This window comes from Catharus ustulatus, chromosome 1 (assembly GCF_009819885.2).
Source record: "Catharus ustulatus isolate bCatUst1 chromosome 1, bCatUst1.pri.v2, whole genome shotgun sequence".
Lineage (NCBI taxonomy): Eukaryota > Metazoa > Chordata > Aves > Passeriformes > Turdidae > Catharus > Catharus ustulatus.
Window position 1 is genome coordinate 70,244,060 of NC_046221.1, and position 21,113 is coordinate 70,265,172.

The window sequence follows — 21,113 nt, forward strand, 5'->3', positions numbered from 1 at the left end:
AAAAAAAAAAAAAGCTTCCCAAAATTGTTATATCCTGTGAAGGACTGAGAGGCTCTTCTAGTTGATTTAAAAATTATGTCTTCCTGCTTCTTTATTTGCATGACCAGTAAAAAGATCTGTACTCAAACAAGATAATAAAACAGGACTTAGGCCTCATGATGGAAGTGGTTTTCCGGATCCTTAGGATACCTTAAGCTATGCAGAACAGGACACACATCCTTGTTTGAGCCACTGGGTGGGGGATGGAATGCCAGGCAAGGAAGGGAAGAAAATTATCCACCTCGGGGTTAGGTTTGTGGGGTGTGCTTTTTCAAGAAAATGAAAGGAAAGGCTAAAATAAAAGCAAAACAATGGAAGTATTTCATTGGCTTGCACATGGAATTGTTTTTCACCACTGCAAAATGCAACCTGGCAAATGAAACACTTTTAATAAAAGTAAGAAATCAAGAGCTGGTACACTGCATACCTGACGAATGTGCATAGTTAGCTGGTGCTGTGTAGTGCAAATTTTTTCACACAGAGGACAGGTATAGGAAGACTTCTCTTCTTTTGTTTCCTGTAGACAAAAGAGAGAAAAACAATCACAAGGAATATCAGTGTAAAAGGACTAAAAAGCTGTCAGTCATGAGGGTGGAAAAACATAATCCATCCCAAGTACTGATAACAGAATAACTTGCATTTATAAACTTATCATCTGATAGATCCCTCAAGCAGGTTTCAGAAACTTCTGAATTTATAAACAGGGGCCATTTCAACTACCACAGAAGTACAGCAGCTGTTTTAACAGCACACTGATACTCAGCAGTAGCAGTTTAGGACAGGAAGTGAAGGCAAGTTAATTGCGAGGAGCTCAAACTGCCAGGAGGAATTTAGCTGACCAGAAAGTAATTCCTGGAACATTGTCAGAATATATGGGCAAACATCATTATTCTTCCCAAAGATTTTTAATAGCACAAGTTGTCAGAACTTCAGATTTTCCACCCCATCTTGACAGCAAAGCACTATCTTGGTGCCCTTTTGTAGGGGCCATATTTTCTGCTTCATGGCTGACTCAGAAGGAAGAGTGGCATTTACTGAATCATCAGCACCATTTCCTTTAGCATCCTGTGTTTCTGCTGGAAGCATCCCATCCAGGCACACCAGCCAGGCCCCACCCTTCTGAAGCTCGCAATATCTGATGAGATCATAGGGAGAAAGAGGTGACAATGCCCAAGTGTACGTGACTCCAAAGGAATACATTATGAACCCTGCCATTCTCCACCCAGGTGAGAATTAGGAGTAACCATGGTCAAACCACAAGTATAAACAATGAAGCCGACCAGAGAGCTCAACCTGATTTAAGTATGCCCTTGAGACACTGAGCAAAGCCACCACTCTTCCAGCCAGGGAAGAAATGGCACTCTTGCAGGAAACAAAGCTGTTTGCCTCAATTTGTCCACAAGGATGGCTACTGGATGATGTAAAGGGCATTTTCACAACCTCACCAGGAAGCCAGGCATGGCACCAACGCCTCCGTATTAGAAGGAAGATGATTTGGCATTCACAATTAAACCTCAGTTTCCATTAGAATGATGCACACCTCTAGTGACAAGACAATACAAAACCCATCTCTGCATGACCAATGGAAAAGCAGAATTTTTGTGCTAAGTGACATTTTCTACTGAAGTTCTTTGCTGGCTTTCTTAAGTATCATTAGTAAAAGCTTGAAAACAAGCAGAAAAGAGAACCCATTCTCAGCAGCTCTTTAGCTGCAGGTTGATGGGTATGAGTTCGTTTGTGCATGTCACATCTCTCTTCTCCCAGTGATATTCCAAAGTCATCAACTCAGAAGCAACCTTTCCAAGTTGTCAGACACAAGCATTCACAAAGAACATTGAGAATGACTAACCCAAGTCTCTGTGACAAATCCTCTGGCACATTAGGACGGCAAGATGCTGAAACATTGTTAGAGAGAGTTCTTTTTCATGTCTCAATAAAGCAATATCCCCTCCTGCATGACTTGGGGAACCGTTCTAGAGAGTCCCTATATTACATTTTGTTTTGAAAAACAGGGCCATAATAATTTTGCAATAACTTCTGTGACCTGTACACATGGATGAAGAGCTATTTTCTGATTCTGCCTGAAGAAAACAAGCTTTGAGACTTTGTTTCTAAAATGGAAGGAGTAAGTTCTCCCACTTCTCTCCACTCTTTTGCTTGTACGTTTTTTTCCAACCACGTTTCAGCCTCTACATCCCACTGTAGGCCACACACACAGGCTGAGGTCTAATGTACTAGCATTTGCAAAATATTAGAAAGAAAGCAAGAAAGGCTGCCATTATAAAGTCTGAACACTCAGAGAAAGTTACAATGCATTATTGCAGTGCCCCTCCCCCATTTTTTTTATATACAAACGTGTAATTCACAAACATTCATTCCATCCTACTTATACAACTTTAATTCTACTATATGCAACCTGACCGTGGAGTAATGTTCAGCTCCAATCATACTGCACCCTGTTACAAGCTGGCTCAAGAGAGAGAACAAACACACTGTGCTGTGAGGAAAATCCCTGCATATGTGCTGACAGTTTAGATGATGTTTAATCCCCAGGCTATTTATGTGAAATTATCAACCCACTACTGATTTTTTGCCCCCCTCCTCTTTAAACGAGTGCTGCAGTTCTACATGATGCACTCAATGATTATAAAGCCTGCTTTTCAGACTGCCTTCTCTTCAAATCAGCAAATTAACAGAAGATAGAGTAATTACTGGTTCACCTTGAAGCAAAGATCAGAAACACACTACAGCCCAGCCAGAGCTGATTAGTATTGAATCTGGGGTTTATTATTAACTAAAACCCAAACTTTCTCCAGTGGTCAGACAGGCTACATGCTGCATACCGTAACACAGCTCAAGCAGATCAGCTGACTAACCCAATCCAGACCAAAAAACATTAGCATCCCTACTGTAAGAGTACCCACATTCAGCAATTTAAAACACAGCACTCAGCTACCCCGCCAGAGCCAAGTTGGTGAAAACACAGTTCTTGAACTGAAAGATAAAATTAGCAGCTCATTTGTCAGCTACTCTCCCTTTAGTAAGTCAATCTGGCACAACAGCTCTGCATTCAACTGATGGCAAATGCTTGGAGTTGAGCATTAAGTCTGTTTTTCTCCAGCCCAAAAAACACCTCTGTCACACTTTTTATTTTCTTCAAGAGCAAAGCAAATGAGAAGTTAAAATACACACAGGCTGATGTGAGAACCTGCTTGTTAGACTACGGGTAGACGGCAGCCAAGATAAAGTCGGCATTATGAAGAGGACCATAGACTTTGGGACAAAGGTTCAGGGCAAAATGTTTCGCTGCCAACTCATGGGAAACAGTAGTTAGAAAATCAGCTGTTATTATCCTTGAAATTATAATAAGGGGCATATTCTGACCAGAATCTGAGATCCCTGCACTGCTACACACTAAAACAATTCAGTGCTTTCATTCTGCTATGCTGAAAGTGGAAATTCACTGTATTAGAGCCTATTAACAAGATTGATACCCTCTTAATATTCCACATCTCACTGCTATTTTCTCAGTAACATAGTCATTTGCCCCTACGGCCTTAACAATCTTTCAGCCTAAAGACAAATAGGCTATTTACTATGTTTTCAATGTATTTGTTTATTTTTATGCTGTAAGAATCCCTCTTAATCCTGTCACATTTACTCTAGAGCTTCCTTTGATTCGATGCCCACCGAAATACCAGGTGGAATAAAGGTCACCAACACTAATAAACTTCCCTGAAGCCAGACCACATGGTGTACCGGTGGACAGCTGTGTAACAGCACTGCCCTGACACTGGTCTGGACTCCAGTGCCTCACTTCACATGATGAAATCAAGGAACCAGGGCAGCCCCTAAGTGAGAACATTGTAAATAAACCTTAAAGCCAGGTGCTAGACAACAGAATCCCACAAACACAGCTGTCTGTATACTGCCCATTCCTCATTTAAGGATGTCCATTTACAGCTAATGGCTTTTAACTCCTTTCATGCTAAAAAATCCAAGACATGTCATAAGTCTGTCAACTGGGCAGCTACTCAGCAAGCTATTAATAAACTACTATAGGAACATCACATGAGTCATGCCTCTCAACCTTTCTGGTCCCTGTTACATCTTGATTCCTTTACAAAGTCTCTGTGCTTCACTTCAAGCTCCGAAGTCAAATCACCACAGGCATTTGGGGGTTTTCTTAATATCCTGCAGCACCTTCTTTGGTGGAGCTTAGCCCAGCAGGAGAAAAACACAGATATAAATAACTACAGCTAAACTGATATGACTCTCTCCTTTCACTTGTTTAGATCAATATTGCTATCAGCTGGTGCCATCAACTGGTAAATGGAAAAAAACTGATAAAAGCTACATATATTTACTCTGTAAAATTCATACAAGGCATTCTGCAATAGCTTTTAAGGCTTTAATTGACAAGGAAATTAAGGGCACCTTACACTACAGGTATGAACTGAGCATCCTGATTGATGTTTTGTTCCAGAACCACCTTTAACCATAAATCACTTGAATCTTCTGCAGGGCAGCTACACACCTCATGAGATTATGTGAACACAACAGCCAGGAGAAAGGATGCAGCACGACAAAATGGCAATTCTTAGGCGACTTTGTCACTGCTAGGAGCATCTGCTAGACCAGTTCACTGCTGCATGGCACTGGAGCTCATGCTCAAATGTGTCAGCCCAAGCAAGTGGACCCTGCTGATTCCCAGTTTTCTAAATTATGGTCTGGAGAGATACCAGAAAACATACACAGAAGAACAACTGCAGAGGCAAGAAACAACTGCTGAGGTGAAAAAAGGCAAAACAATCAAAGAATAAATTACAGTAATTTCACAATTACAAGCCGCACCATTTTGACTTAAATTTAGCTCCCAACCCGGAAGTGCGGCCTTACACTCCGGAGCGGCTAATATATTAACAAATTTAGGAAATTTCCAAACCCGGAAGTGAGAGCCTGCAAGCGCAGCGGCGCTGCCCGCCCCCGACAAGTGCAGCAGCAGCGCTGCCCAGTGCCAGCAAGTGTAGTGGCACTGCCCAGCCCCGGTAAGCATGGCGGCAGTGGTGGCTGGGCACACCGCTCTCCCACTTCCTGGCAGCTGCGGCGAGCGGGGCCAGGGTCGCTCCCTGGCAGCCGCCCCGAGCAGGGCCGAGCCAGTAAACCCCGCCATCCTGCGATTCTGTTACTATTTGGCAACTTTGTTGCACGCGGGTCCTCGCTGCGAACGACAGAGCGGCTTATACTCAGGTGCGGCTTATTTATGGACAAAGAATGAAATGCTGCCGGTACCCGGAGATGTGGCTTATACTCAGTGCGGCTTGTAATCGTGAAATTACTGTACATCTCATCACTTTCCAAGCAGCTGCTTGTCACCCCTTTGCCCTTCCTACATTTGGGTTTACATACCTGGTTCCTCCTGCCAATCCGATTTGGTGCAGGAGACTTTGAGGGGGATTTGACATTTTGAGAATTCCCGCCATTTTCAGCAATCTTCCCCACATTCATCACTGCTGACATCATGGCGTCAATGGAGGACAAGTCTGCCCCGTCCAAACTGTTTGGTGAACTTGGTGACGCCTTATAGTTGTTTAAGCTTTCCAGCTGCTTCTCTGGAATTAAAAACAAAAACACACATAGGAGTTCCTAGGCCATCTTAAAAAACCTCAAACAACCCACAGTATTTTCAGCTGCCTGTAACTCGCATCACACTCTGCTGGATCATCATGAAGCGCAATCAACAGGCTATAGTAACTGGAGCTCTTATAACAGGACAAACTTGTCGTATTGGAATGCATAGGACAAAGTGTACATTTTTCTCATAGGACATTCCCATTTTCTTCATTTTCAACTTTAATTCAATATGGAGCTTACAGAGTGATTCACTTTTACACTCTCTTGCTGTGAAATGGTGTTATTTGTGGTACCTTGTGATCACTATGAACTAATTAATAGAGCAGTACTGACGAATGCACACTCTGGCAAGCACGGCCATTCAAGCAGGCAGCGTGTTTTAAACAAGACTGCACAATTAAAGCATTAGTAACACAGTGTAGGGTACTGGGTTCTCTTTTAAGCATGGTTTATGCCAGCTCTGTATGCAGAATTAGCCAAAGTAGCAAAAAATCCAACCAAAACAAAACCCTGTATCACCCTATTGCCTCTTTACTGCCACAGATGGCACATATGTGCTTTTGGTATACCATGCCATACTAGTCCATGCAGAATATGTGTTACATACATGACTAACATCACAGCTAATGCTGTTGAGGTTCAAACTTCACCATCACATGCAGTAAGTAGCAGGGATGCTCCTATCTCAGATATCAAAATATACCTAAAATCTCATCCTGAGTTTCAGACATGTCAAACACACAGGAAAGAACTTCTGTTGTCCTCTTTACAAGTTTGAAAAGGAAGATGCTTTCAAATTAAACACTCCTTTCCCCCTCAAGTAGTCTCCCTAACAAACAGGAACACCCTGCAAGTCTACTGCTTTATCACCTCTGGTGGAAAGCACAGAATTTTAATGTGTGTTGTGAGAAAGTCACTGCAACAGAAGAGTATGTGAGGGTGAACAAGGAGGAACACGTTTGTCTGTGAACATTTGATCTCTGCATAACACTGTCTTTGGAACATAAGTTTGAGGATTATAAACAGGTGGTTTTTTGAGGCTAAGTTATGTGATGCCAAGTTACTGTGAGCCAAGAAAATCTTAGTTTGGAAGCCTGCAGTGGTAGTTGAGAATTTATGTACCCATGCTTCTGTTCAACCTATTTTATACTTTTCAGACAGATAAAAGCTAGGGATGGGAAAAGAAATGTATGCACCAGTGCTTTTGCTCAATGTATCTTACACTCTTCACACAATAAAGTATGTGGATGGGTAAGAAATGTTTCTACATTCTTAATCAATTCCCTAATTTATAGAGTCACAGAGCTAGTTGAAACAATTACCTTCATCTTTCTCCCCTGATTGACTGTGGCTCTCTTCTGGGTTGCTGGTCTCTTCACTTAGTGTTGATTGTATTGTTGCGTCTGGCTCTTCAGCCTCTTCTTCAGCAGCACCCTCTAGCACTACATGACAGACAAAGAAAAATGGAAAGAGAGTAAGCTTTTATGGAAGCCATTTTAAGAAAGTAAGACTACAGTCCTTTATTTTGAGTGGTCCCCTGACTACCAGATAGGTCTGATGACAGAAGCACACTAGCAGTGAATGAAGATGTAAGTAACCACTGTATGTACCAACAGAATTCCTCCACACCCCTTTCTGAAACCACAAACTTATCATGCTATCATTGGGGTTTAAGTAAGGGTGCCTGTTCTCTCTGGAGAATGACAGGGCAGTTAAACATCAGTTTAGAAGTGATGGGGAATGATCAACACATGAGAAACAGAAGTTCTCTGCCCACAGCACTCATGGCTATAGCCTCTGAAAAAGGTTATTTGTAATATGGAAAACTACTGATGTTTTTAACAGAGAAATACACCATTATAACCTTACAAGCAAAATGTGTCATTATGAAACCAAACACACATTTCATCATCTCAGATGTACACCTCAATACAGGTTTTCCCTTTATCAAGATAACAGAGACAATTGCCTTCAAACCACAGTTGACAGTGTTTCTCCCTTTTAAAAAAATGACATTCTGAAGGATGACATGCAAATCAGTCATGCAACATATCTTCAAATGCTGTTTGAACAGCATTTGAAAACAATAAATGACTATGTATCCCCAAGTGCCAACAATCCGGAGCACCTAAGAACAGGCAGGCAAAAAGAAAGGGCCCACCTTGTGTCAAACGGTTCCTCATTTCACACTATGCCAGACAAAGCAGTGGATTCAACCTTCCTACATTTAGCTGCCAACCTTCTGAGGAGCGGCACACAGATGATCTGGCACAGCAAGCCACTGCAGTCTAGAGACAAAACCTGGGACCTGACTAAGCCCCGGTAGTGTGAGGCTCAGGAAAACATCAGGCTTTTAACAAACACTGCTTTCCATCTGCACCTTCAAAACCAGAAAAACAGACTAACCTGAACAACTCAACTTTTCCCTGACTATTTTTGTACTTTCCTGTATAGAAAATACTAGTGAGCCTGCAACACAGGGATTTCTTGCTCCAAGGTGAGCACCCTTCTGTGTTTTCTCCAGTAATAATGGGAGCCATTTATTTGCTTGGTTTTATTTTAACTGTTGTAACTGCTGTAACTTTACTATTATTTTGTTTGTTTTAAAAAAAGGTCCATGTCATTCAAGAGCAACATAATTATTTCTTTCTCCCTGCCCCCATCTTATTTTAATCACTTAAATGGTAGTTGACTTACTTTTGAATAGAATAAGCAACAGAATTATTTTCAGGACTGGCCTAAATCTAAAACTGCTTGCACTATCTGCTTAGCAGTACCAAAAATAAGGACCAGTTTAAACTATTTTGAGGAATTCCTGTTAAAAAAAGTAAGTGCTTTAGTCCTTAAAAAAACCCTAAACAAACAAAACACACAATTCCTTCCAAAATACACATATTCATTCCCCTTTCAGTTAATAGCTAGCACATTAATGTCACCACTGATACACCCTGGAAAAAAAATCTGTTGTGTAACTGTGAAGACTCCTGTGTTTGCCAAGGTAACTTTAAGACAGCTTAGTAGCTTCCCAGAGAACTACAGTCAGAATTCCTAGTGTTGCTTCTAGCAACACTGAAAATGAGAAATGCACAGAGAGAGCGGGCAGAACAGGCAGGCATATATGCAACATTAAAAAACCCTACCTACTGTTTCAGAAAAACCTGCAAACTTGCTTTTTTTTTAGGAGGAAAACTACACATTATACTATTACAGCCGTTCATAGTTTCTATGAGCCAATGGTTGTTTTTCTTTTCTGAATCCAAATACCTTCCTCCAAAGGCAAGCAAATATATGTAGTCACAGATCTTGTCCTTAAAACCATTTTCTGCACATTAAAAATTTCCCATTTGAAATTAGTCTAGAGATGGCAACTGAACTGCTGCTGTATGCTTTTATTTACCTATGTATTTCCCACTCTTGCATGAAACAAAAATGCACCACTGAAACAAAGACAACTGCATGAGCAGCACACACAAATTTCAGAAGCATAACTTTCTATTTGCAATAGGATATAGAAACAATAAGAATGCTGGGCCAAATCACTCCTTCCTGTGGGAAAACCCATGGCAGAGGGCCTTTAGGCAGGAACATACTGAGAGATTTCTCTTGCAGCCTTGTTATTTTTTTTTTTGCTTTGGGCTGGTTGGGTTTTTTTTGGTTTTTTTTCTCTTTAAAAAAATACATCACTGAGGATGGAGAAGTGTTGGGATTTTTTGTCACAGCACCTACGAAACTCGTGGAGTCAGACAGGCAGCAACCAGCACAGATGCCCTAAGCCATACTGCCTTCAGGATTGTAAACCCTCCCAGCTCACACCAAATGCCCCGGTGTGGACGTTGTGCTGACAGAGCCTCCTTCCTCCCTCTCCCCAAAAGAAAACAAAGACCTCCAGGAAAAAGGAAAACAGGAAATAAGCTGAGAAACAGTGCAGCCTCAGGTTGCATTCAACATTGGACCAAAGCCTCTAGGAAACAGGGAAGTGGTCACAAGCATTCAAGTCATCTTCTGCTTTGAAGAAACCCCCCAGTGTCACATTCATCCTGTGTGAAAAGGAGGAAAAGCAGAGAGCAAGTGACTAAGCAAGAGTGCTGACAAATGGTAGCGGGGACAGGACCAAACAAGACAATGCAGCCCTCTCTGCATGGCCACACCAAGAGACCTGTCTTTTCTGCAGGAACGTATTCCTTCGACTTGATGAGGTTGCTGACAACATGAAACTGGGGCAACTTCCATCCCACAGAGAGCCCTGATGGGCCGATGGCTCCTGCTTCTGACAGAGGCCCACCCCTAATGCCCCACACAACCAGCTAATATGAGAGACACTGTAAAAGCAGAGCTTACCAAAAAAAAAAAGAAAAAAACCTTGTTGCTTCCCATTCAGTCTGTACAGGAAGACACTTGCTAGACCTGTTTCCTCCTTTGGGATAAAGTGTGACTCCACACTATGTTAAAGCTGAGCCCACCAACAGTTACCCCCCCCCGCTTTGCTTATGTGTATTTATTTGGGGATTTTGTTTGTTTGTTTTAAGACCACTCTAAACAGCTGCAGCTGTTTCTCCTTCTGATGAAGAGCATCACAGATGAAGCAAAAAGGAGAACACAGGCCACAAGAGAAGGAAGAAGAAAGGATGAAAAATGATGAGTCTTCAGAGTCACAGTCACTTGACTTGCAACTGAGAGGCAGCTACACATGTACAGAGCAGCACGTCCTGGCCCCTGGGAGCTGGTACAAGTCTCTGCTCCAGATTGCTCCACTGTCTTTGCACATGAGCTCTCCCTTTGGAATAGATAGGAAGAAATGCACAATACAGGCAAGGGGGAAAACCTGGTACACATAGCACAAAGCTGCTTATTGTTCTGCCTTCCGAAAAAAATCCACATTAACCTTAAAAGCAGAAGCCATGCACTAATTGGGCCAGGGAAAGATTAACACTCTTGGCCAAATAGTTTTATTGGTTTCATTAAACATACTGTAGTATTTAGTACAGAACACAGTAGGGGAGAAGAAATAGGGAAGTAACAGGTTAGGAACGTTCACCCCCCCCACACTCTGCATTTCAAACCACTTTTTCCCATGAGGTCCAGACAGAAATCCTGAGCCTTCTTCATCATTTCCATCTTAGCAACACTATTAGCTCAGTCAAGGCTTTCCCACTGTTTTTTTCTAAGTGGCACGAAAAAAACCCAAGGATCATTTAAATGAAGGCCAGACCTGCTAGTATACAAATTTAGACAAGAACAGAACTTCAAAGAGAGATAACACATTTGAATAAACAAAGTTTACTCTTTACCCTTGAGATTATAATACCTAAGAATTGCTACACTGCACTCCAAACTGCTTCTGATGCACTGATCTCCTACTAAGCTTCTACACAGAGGAGTGGATTTTGCTCCCAGAGCACACGGCAATGCTTCCAAGCACAAATGGTCACTCCCACCCCAACAGAGATGCGCGCTATCACCCGCACTACCTTTTGAATGTAACTTTCCATCAAAGCTGGCAAGAAGGAAAAAGGGTGAAAAGGCATCGTGTGGGAAGAAAAAAGGGTTAACACTATTCAAAGCACTGCCTCAAGGCAAAAGAAAACCAAATGAACGAAGTTTTCCCAACTGACCTTTTTTAATACCAACTCTGCCCTTGCTACTGAAGTGCTGGTGCTGACTCCGCACCCCAGCAGTACAAAATTACACTGGGAGCGTCACCTCACCGTCACCACTGCTGGAGCACCAGTACAGAACAGCCCATGGGGAAAGGAAGACAAGCATAGAAATAGAATGGCATGGGAGTATCTGGTGGCCGCTCTTTCACTTAACAGTAAAAACTACAAATGCTACCCCAAAGCTTTTGAACTTATACCTGTCAGTAACATTTTCATCTACAAAAAAACCAAAACCAAATACAAAAACATCAACCGAAAGGAATAACATCTACTGAAGGGTACCAAAGAAGACAGACTCTTCTTTTTCTATAAACTGTCTGGGCTATTAGTGAAACAATCATTTTACCTATGTTAGTGCAGGTTAGTGCCTCTTGAAATAACCCTGTGAGTCTACAACATCCATATGTCTAACTTGTACACAGACAGATACACCCAGCCATGGAATAAACAAGTGAACCAAATGCTCGTGGACACACCTTAAAACCAAGTTATGGACCATCTTCTGGTGGTAGTGGGACAGGGAAAGAAGCGCTAAACAAGAACAAGATGATCCCTGTATTTCCAGGCTATTTTGCATGCTGTTGCTATAACACCTAACAGGCTAAATTTTAAATATTCAAACATATTTTCTCCTCCTGTTTTATTTCCTTGCTAGCATGATGGGATACATGTGCACGTTTAGTTTTTATGTAGCTTTTGAAAATCCCTTTGTGGTAACTTATGGCTAGTAATGCTCTTCAGGACTTTGGCTCAGATGACCAGAAGCTTCTCTCCATAAAGCATACCAGAATTTGAACTTAGCTAATGCCTTTAGTGAAAAGCTCTGAATCACCATGATGCTCTGGCATTACGTTGGTGCAATACACTGAAAACAAGGAAGTTGTACTAATACAACAATGAGACACCATAGGGGCAAAGCAGGGGTTTCCTGGGTGAAATTCACCTTTACGGTCCTACTGGTTTACAGCAATGCACACAGCTGCTGGGCAGCCTTAATACAAAATGAATTCATGCCCATCCTCTTGGCCCTGTGCTCCAATTGCTAACTTGAAGAGGGAAGCCATGTTTGCACCTTTTGCAAGCACTGTGTGCTGTGGGAACAGCCCTCACACAGGAGCCTGTGGTCGTGCTAGGCTAGAAAAGAGAACTCAGGCAAAAGCTGCTCCGGCAACAAGAGTGAAAGCGAAACCTGAAGGCCCCCTGGCTCCCAACAGGAAAGCCCAGCACACTTGGTAATCTCCTCATAGAGTCTGATCTGAGCCTGCACTGAGTTCCTGACCAGCACTGCCCTTTTCGGGGACAGCAGTGCCACACAGAACACACAGCACTGCAAGAAAAGCAATAACCTATGGCTGCATTTAGTCTCAAAATTCGTGAGCAGCTGACAATCCTTTCTTAATACCTTAGCATTCTTTCCCCGGACCAAAGAGTTTTGTCTGTGAACTGCTCCTCATCTCTGCTGTTTGGATCAGCTTGTTGGTGAGTACCTAGCCCTCCAGGAAGCCTTTGCCACAAAACTGCAGTTAGCTTCAAGAGCTTGCTCAAGCAAAAAGGATACTGAGATTTGAAGACAGTTTAACAAACTCGAGACCATGAACATCACATTTAGGCAATAAAATAAAGTCAGGGCAACAGGAGAGTAAAACAAGTGGCTCTAAGCAGACATCTGTCCATTCCTTCCCATGTTGACAACTGCAAACATCCCTCCATCCTCATCCCTGCCTGCCTGCACAGCTGTGAGGAGGCCAGTGGGAAGGAGTCTGGCTTCCCCCAGTCACTGAGAATCACAGCAACGCAGGGGGAACACGGAACAAGACACGCCTTGGGCTTTACCCAGCACATCCCCTCCCCTGCGCCCTCCCCACTGGCTGAGGAAGGACACAAAAGCAATACTGTCTGTCCTTATAAGCTCTGCTTTGCATGTGTTCGGGGAGTGGGGACAGCTGTGCGGACGGCTCACAGAGTTCCAGGAAGTCGATGTGTTTCTTGGCTTTAACTCCCGTTTATTTGCCTTAGATGAAGTGGCAACCCGAGAAAGTCCCTTCACGTTCCCTTGGGCTGGCACTGGCTGCAACAGGGCAGCACTCCTTGGGACAAGGCCTGGGGTCTCTCCCCACAGTATCAGTCTTCCCTGGTCTGGTTGCTGCATTTCTCACTCAAGCCAGGGCTGGCTTGCATCCGACTGGGAAAGGGGACGCTTCCATCTGACTGGAACATGGTGTGGCAGAGGGTGGGAGTCCAGAGCAGAGCCAGAGACTGGAGGGAGTGGGCCCTTGAAGGCGGGACGGAAGTATTTTGCAAAGGCAGGACAGGTCAGGCAAGTGGCATCACACTGCCTGCCAAAAACATTGCCCACATGCCCTGAAGGAGGCCAGGACGAGGCAAGAGAGCAGAGGGGCAGGGGGAAGCTGAGGCAAGGATCAGTGGCCAACCCCACTGTGCGTGGAGTATCCATGCCCAACAGGCCAAGGAAAGGGAGCTGCACCTGTCCAAGGGAAGCCCCAGCAATCCTGGGGAAGCACAGCCCTGGGAGACAAAAACCTCATCTCCTGCTGCTGCTGCTATCTCAGACAAGCAAGAAGGGATGAAGGATTGCATAATGAGGAAACAATCAAAACATAGCTTTGTGTGGTTTTGCTTGGGTTTTTTTTTTTTCATTTTCACGTTGCCCTGACAAACCCACTTGACTTAAAACCCTAGAGGGGATGTGGGGAGAGCTATAGGTTAATGTCCCATCACCTGTGTGCCTAAGCAAATGCTGTGCTGAGGGCATGAGATATTTGTCTGAGACCCCAATGGGTGAGCTAGACGCATTGCATTAGAGAGAGCCAGATGGAAAACATTTCTGAGTAACAGAGAAGAAAAGAGACCTCCCCTTCAAATACTCCGAGTTACAGCACCCCTCAGCTCTGACCGAGGAGAGGCTGCAGGCACGCAGGGCGGGCAAAGCGGGACGCTGGGCTCAGCTGGGTAGCTGTGACGGAGATGCTGACATCCCTGACAATATATGGCCAGTCTAAACCACGGGATATCTTGTCCTTTTAAGGTGGGCCAAGAGCAAGCATCTGTGCTGCAGCAGCAGCACAGCCCCAGCCTGCCATCAATAGCCCCTGGTGTCACTGAAAAAACAGGGGCTCCTGTGCCATACCAACTGGCTGTGCAGATGCCTGGGCACTCACCCTGGGAGGAGACAATCCGTCTGCTTGTTCCTCTGCACAGCATCACGGAACAAGGAGGCACATTAGTAACAAGAGGAAGAAAGCCACGAAACCATGCGGCCAGGCTGCTCCCTGGCAATTGGTGCCTGCAGCTGTTGGGGAGGGAGGGAGGTGGGGAGGGAGGGAAGGAGGGTCTGTCCCTGTCCCCATCTCTGTCCCTCACCCTGATGGCCAGCAGCTCAGCCAAGAGCAGCTTCGGAGCCAGCACTCGAGGTGAAGGTTTAAAACAAATCTCTGCAGAGAGAAACAAGCAAACAATTCACCCCCTTAACACTTGCTCTTCACATATAGCCAGAGCTGCCTGTGTGTGTGCAGGACAGGTTCAGCAGGGTTGACAGAGGCATGATGAATCACCCTGAGAAAGATACAGAAAATTTCCTGTGCTAGTGCCCTGCTTCTTGTGCAGTGCTCTGGTTGCAATTCTCTTCCTCTAAGATGAGCATTTGAAGAGTTTCACAGAGGAACTGAATGCACAGGCAATTTTACAAAAATCATTCTGAAAATAGGATAAGCTACAAAAAGCTCCAGGAAAAGACTCCTCTTGGAGTAGCTATGTCCCACATGGTGTTTCACCACTCTAACTGCATCCATATGCTAGCAAACACAGGCAAGCCCAAGAGTGAGAACATCAGTTCGCTTATTGCAGAGCTCCCAACTCATCCTTTGCAGCCCAAGCACACTGTCTTTGCAGGAAATGCCAGCACACTCTCTTCTTGGAGCACTGTAACAGGTAGCTTTCCAAAAAATTTTATGCTTCACAAGATAACACAGCAAAAAGAGAAAAGGAAAAGTAGAAATTACAGGGATTTAAACCCATTTCCTGTTGGTAGTGTTGTCAACCATCAAGATTTTATCACGAGCCTGTAAAATCTCATGGTGCTACATTACTTCACAAAATCTCAAATTTTTAAAGTCAAAATTCTAATTTTTTGATTTTTGGATAAAGGACAGACACATTACATGCTCAGCAAAATACAAAAAGCAAACTGAACAGATTAATTTTAAAGCCTCAAGCTTTTAAGGATAACCATTATCACAAATGTTCAACCTGTAATTTTTTAACACACAGGGATAGCAACACAATGTCCCTTCTCTACACAGTACATTTTGTACTCTGGAACATATACCTTCCAAAACTAAAATGACTTTTTTTAAAGAGAGAAAAGAATTACAATATCTCAGCACGTTTCTAACATTTTATTTAAAAGCCAACACAGCTGCACTTTAATGTTACTTAAAGATGGAAACCTACATTAAATTACCAAACTTGTTTTAAGCAGAAAGACATTCAACATGCAAATATTTTGCAGATAGAATGATTCAAGAGTTTGAAGCTCTTCTCACTCCTCTTTTCCAGGGAGCATGACTTGCTGACAGGATTAACTACTGCCAGGCTCACGAAGCTGGGAGACAGCTGCCACATGGCAGCCATTTATTACAAAGCTCCACTCCTCTAAAGTTAGGAAAGAGGCAGACTGTTTCATCTGTGTAATCAGCAGGGTTCCTCTGCCCCACAGGCTTTAGTGACTAGGCTTTTTTTAAACAAACACCTCCTTTTCTCCCCCACCTTGTTAACATCATATCTTCCTGTATTCTGCTTCTGGTCAGCACAGAAACTATTCCCCTTATCACATCATCCAAACAACAACAATCTATAACCAAGATAATTAAAAAAGTTTAGAAGCACAAAATCAAATCCCTATCCCTTCCTCCTGAAACCTATTTTAAATTAGGTAGTTTTAGCTTGAGATTTTCAGAGGAGAGAGCACAGGCCACATGGAAGAGACAGAGAGAGATGCTGGAGCAAAGAGGCTCAGAAGCATGCTGTACAGCTCTCCATCTCCCATCCACCCCAGGAGGCACTTGTAATGTCAGCCTCCAACTGCAATATCCTAAGGCCTACACAGCTTTTTCATGAGTAAGGTAACTGGTAGCACTCCTGCCGAGCTTGTATCTCCAAGCCAAGCAGAGTCTGCAGGCCCACAAGCCAAAGCCAACATCTGCCCCCCACCATAAGAGGAACAAGCAGATCTCAACTCAACCAAATCCTACAGTGGCTAAGGACCAGGAACAGATATAAACCAACTACATAATCTCCATGTGATATTAAGCAACCATATTAGACAACCATCAGTTGACATTCTCCCAGTATTGTGAGCCAGAGTTAAAAGATACAAACTAGCAGTTTTAATTTTACCGGGGGTTATTTGAGCATGTATTTGCCACAGATGCTAAAGTACCAAAGATCACTCAGACTGAAGTTTACTGCTTCATCCAGGTGAAGGAGAAATCCAGCCTTCAGAAAAATAGCTCTCTCCCACCACCTATGAACAAGGTGCCATGAGTTTTGTGAGCACACCCACTGGCTTAGACCAGCTGGCCAGTAGCCTTTGGGCTTGTTTGCAGAGCCCCAAATTCTGAAAGACAAAGTTTCTTTCTTGGTTTAGTTAGGTAAATTGATTACAGCAATAGATAGTGCTGCCAAGCCTCTCCAAGTTGAGATCTGCACAGGAAAGTCACTTGGAAAATTTTAAACAGCAGAGTTACTTGCTAGTGGTACTCTTCAGTATGAGTTTTCTTTCTATTTTAAAGTACACACAATGCAAGTAACCTGTGGGAGGTGCTTCCAGCACACTGACAAAATGAAACAGCATCTGTTCATTTTCATAAACTGCAACATGCATTCTAAGAAAGGGCATAGGGATCTTGTTAATTAATTTCTTGTGGAATTCAGAAGTCCCTCAGCTTTTGTACTCCCTCAGAGAGTACAAAAAGCCTTCTCAAGAACAATATATCTCTATCTGACCTGAAAAAATATGTATTTCCAAAACAAGAACTGCATACACACACACACACACACACACACGCACACAAATCCCCCTTCATCCACAACCACATTTAGTGGCTGACCTTCCAAGTTTCTTGTAGTATAGTCTGTACTCTGGGACTTTAAAAGCCTAGCAGGCATTTCTAAAGGATTTTACAAAGTACACTGGCCTGGCCTTGTAAAAGCTCATGAGGAATCCACGAAGGTCATCGTGCAGCTTAGACAGTCTGCAAACAGCATAATCCACGTGCTGGTGAGGTAAGAAATGACCAAAGTCGGGCGGATAGACCTGAAGACTTCTGCAGGGAATGTTTCCTCCAACAATGCTGTAAACCCTGGAGGAAATGCCTGCTGATCTTCAAAGCCCTTCAGTAGGAACAGCCTTAAGTTTCCTGAACATGAGCATTCTGGTTGCAAGGCCACAATCCTCTTAGGCATACAGAGAAAAATATAAAAACAAAGGAAACAAAAAAAATTTAAAATCCACTAAGGTTAATAACTGCAAATAACCAGCAAGACTGACCCTCTACTTTGCAACGAGCTGTCGGATCCATCCAGCAAAGTTTTGATGTTCCTCGGCACAACAGCCACACGGATCAAGCAGCAGCTTACAATCTCTGCAGCTTTCCTTTTTCTATTCCAGGCAGTCCTCCACACGTGTAGACTCCTGGACCGCAATACTCAGTTGTTCGGACTACGAGGGGATGCTACAGCTGTGGCTGCACAAGGTGTCCACCGTAACTATATCAAGGCCACTGCAGTGTGCTGCACTGCCAGCAGAATTTTAGGTACAGCCTTCAGTTGCCTGACGGGTTTCACAGGCGACCATGAGTAAAGGGGAGTCTGGACACCTGCACACTGCAAAGAATTGCAGGAAGTTTATTTCAGGAACGCTGGGGAAAAAAAAAAAAAAAACAGACAAAATTGTGAACAGGTTTCTTCAGTAAGTGAAGTTTCAAGTTGCTATTCCTCCAGCCAAAAATGTCTGCTGCTAGTCCAAAACCACCCTCTCCTTCAAAAAAACCAATTCTACTGCTAGTGCTTCACACATTTCCATGAAACAGATGATACAGACAATTCTTGAAACAATTCACATACGAAAAGGGAAATTCATTTCCTTCTGCTGACTCCATTGATACATATTTAACAAAAACATTAGCCTGAAACAAACTCGTATGAACTGTGTATAGGTTCAACCTAGTTCTGAGTAAATTAGTAGTTGCAAATAGAGAAAAATGAACAACAGCAACAAAAAGTGATCAAGTGGCCTGTGCACCCATCCCAATTTCTGCAGGAGGACAGCAAGAGTTTGCCAGTGGAAACTTGACTAATCACTTTCATACATGCACACATAGCAAAGCAACATTGAAATATCATAGTCAGACCTACAATACTGAAAGTCACACTTCTTTTGAGGAGTGATGCTTCCACATTTACATTTTCTCAGGCATATAAACATACACACCCACACAGCCACCTTCTTTTAATTCTAAGCATGAAATCACCTTGCTTTAAAGTTTTAAGCCAGTACACACTATAACAGTATTTTTATTTACATGGATTTTGCTAAGGTCACTTAGAATATACTCTTCAACCAGAAGTGAAGAAAACCTTAAGTATTTTAGAAGAACCACAAGGAAAAAAAAAATCTGATATTATTAATTGATTAGGTTGCAACTCTTTCAAGGAAAAAACTGTTATTTTTAACCAACTGACAGATTCAATCCTCCAGATTTCGCACAAAAAATGCGTTCATTCAGAGCAAAAGTAAAGGACAAAGAAACCTTAATATGAAAACTCATACTTTTACTCAGATGCTAGGTGCATGAGCTGTTTTCCACTTCCAGTTCAAACACTACTGTTTCGTAGCAAGCTTTATATGCCTCATGGAACTCAACCATTCAATACAAAAAGATACAAGAGAAGAATTCAGACAATCAGTAGCCATGTCAACCTGTACAGCAGACAAGCATGTGTTATGAATGAGTTAAAACAGGAAACTGAAGGGAGAATGCAAGCAAACCCACTAGTTAAATGAATTATTTTTACTGTAAGGTGAAAAAGTTTTCTTAACCTATGCACTCATTTCACAAATAGTAACATGCAACTATCATTCTACCAAAAATTAGAAGAGAGTCACCACCAGATTTGTTTCACTCATTTCTTCATGTGAACTTCAAATGGGGTTTCTGAAGCTAGAAGATTTTGCTATCCCTATCTACTAACAGCTGTAGACAGAAACTGGCCCTTTCCTTATCTATTAGGGTCTGGCAGGCCACGGGGGCTGTGAAGGTAGGCACTTTCATAAACAGAAACATGTTCAGCATTCTCACATCAATCTTGAAACAATATTCAATACAAATTCGACATAAAAAATATGAGAGCTTACAGGTTCAAAGGATTCTCAGTTAATATACCCCTTTAAACTTCCTAAAATCTCCAAACATGGACTATTTCTGAAGTAACAAGGCCTCTAAAATAGCAATAAGCAAGCTCCCTGAAGGGTGGGGTAATTGGGAGGGTTATCACACCTCTGGGGGAAGTCACAGGCTCTATCTTGGCAGTGTTTCATCCCTTCATATACCCAGGGGACTGATTAGTTCATGATAAGCAATTAGGCACCCCAGGGAGGACGGTTAACCGTCTTACCAAAACAAAAAGGCTGCACAAATGTAAGGCTCATTAGATTAAAGAAACACTATCTGCAGAACAGCAAATTTGTGTTTATTCCCTTCTACTGGAACTTGCAAGTACTACATTTTGCCTACATATGGCACACACAGATCTCAAAAATCCCAAATTTGAGCACGTACTTGCTGCTAAATTGGTAACAAATGCTCTGAAGCATTTTCTTTCCCAAGACACCAGTGCTATGATGCAGGAAAAAAGGAGGAGGGATGGAGGGGAGGAATACAGTAAATACTGATTAGAAGACTTGAACTAGCAAACTCATTCATTTAAATTCTCTTCCTCATTGTTAAAATAGTCCCTAGCCAAGGATAAACTGCAGAAAGTGGGACCTGGAAATGCTGTATATGGCTGAATGCTGACTGAATTTTAGAATGGGACCCCCAGTCAGCAGCAGACCCATCATTACGTGCCTCGGTCCTAAAAAAAATGTTCTGGGAAGCTCCTGCCTGCTGTGGGGCTTGTGGTGAGGCAACTATGCATATCACAGTCCTACCCATGTTAAATCTTTATCTCTGATGAAGCAGAGGGACAAATTCATCTTTTGCCTGCCAACTGATGTAAAGGCTCCAACACATCCTGATGGTGCTGTTCCTAACTTACATCAGGCTCAATGTATTTCAAAGTACTTTGACGGCTTAAAATATGAAGGAATGCTTTTCAATAAGACGACCCCCTGTCCTTTTCTGTTCTTTTATCTTTTTTTAACAGTTTGCCATCCAGTGATAGGAGAGAACCCCAGCTGCATAGCCTGAGCTTTTATCTTCTGCTGACCATGCAACAACACAAAGCTCAGTGCTGGATTTCCTGCTGCTTGCCGAAAGGGGCTGTTCAGCTTGTTTAAATATTACTTGCCTTGGGAGCCTTGGAGTTGTGCCCAAGCACTGTACTGTATCTTCCCAGCATCCATTTCAGCATGTACTTTAAAGGTCTTCAGGTCCCATGTACTGTGCTCCCTCTCTGCTACGGGAGGAACCTCATGACACCAGAAAAGAAAAGAAACCTCATTCAACTCCTCCCTTGCTCCCCATTTTCTCCACTAATCCCTTT

General features: G+C 43.0%; 1 protein-coding gene across 2 annotated transcripts in view; it reads right to left on the reverse strand.

Moving 5' to 3' along the window:
• The window catches only part of RREB1 (ras responsive element binding protein 1), a 122,239-nt gene that overhangs the window by 60,219 nt on the left and 40,907 nt on the right, over positions 1-21,113 (reverse strand). Inside the window, exons 1-5 of one of the 2 annotated variants that reach the window (XM_033051097.1) lie at positions 19,765-19,832; positions 17,899-18,268; positions 6,996-7,115; positions 5,449-5,651; positions 467-556 (exon numbers count right to left, since the gene is read on the reverse strand). In XM_033051097.1, the coding sequence (XP_032906988.1) occupies positions 467-556; positions 5,449-5,651; positions 6,996-7,115; positions 17,899-17,929 (444 nt within the window). In that variant the 5' untranslated portion in view covers positions 17,930-18,268; positions 19,765-19,832. Of the gene's footprint in view, positions 1-466; positions 557-5,448; positions 5,652-6,995; positions 7,116-17,898; positions 18,269-19,764; positions 19,833-21,113 lie in introns of those variants that run through there. The other variant, XM_033051088.1, reaches the window with a different exon arrangement.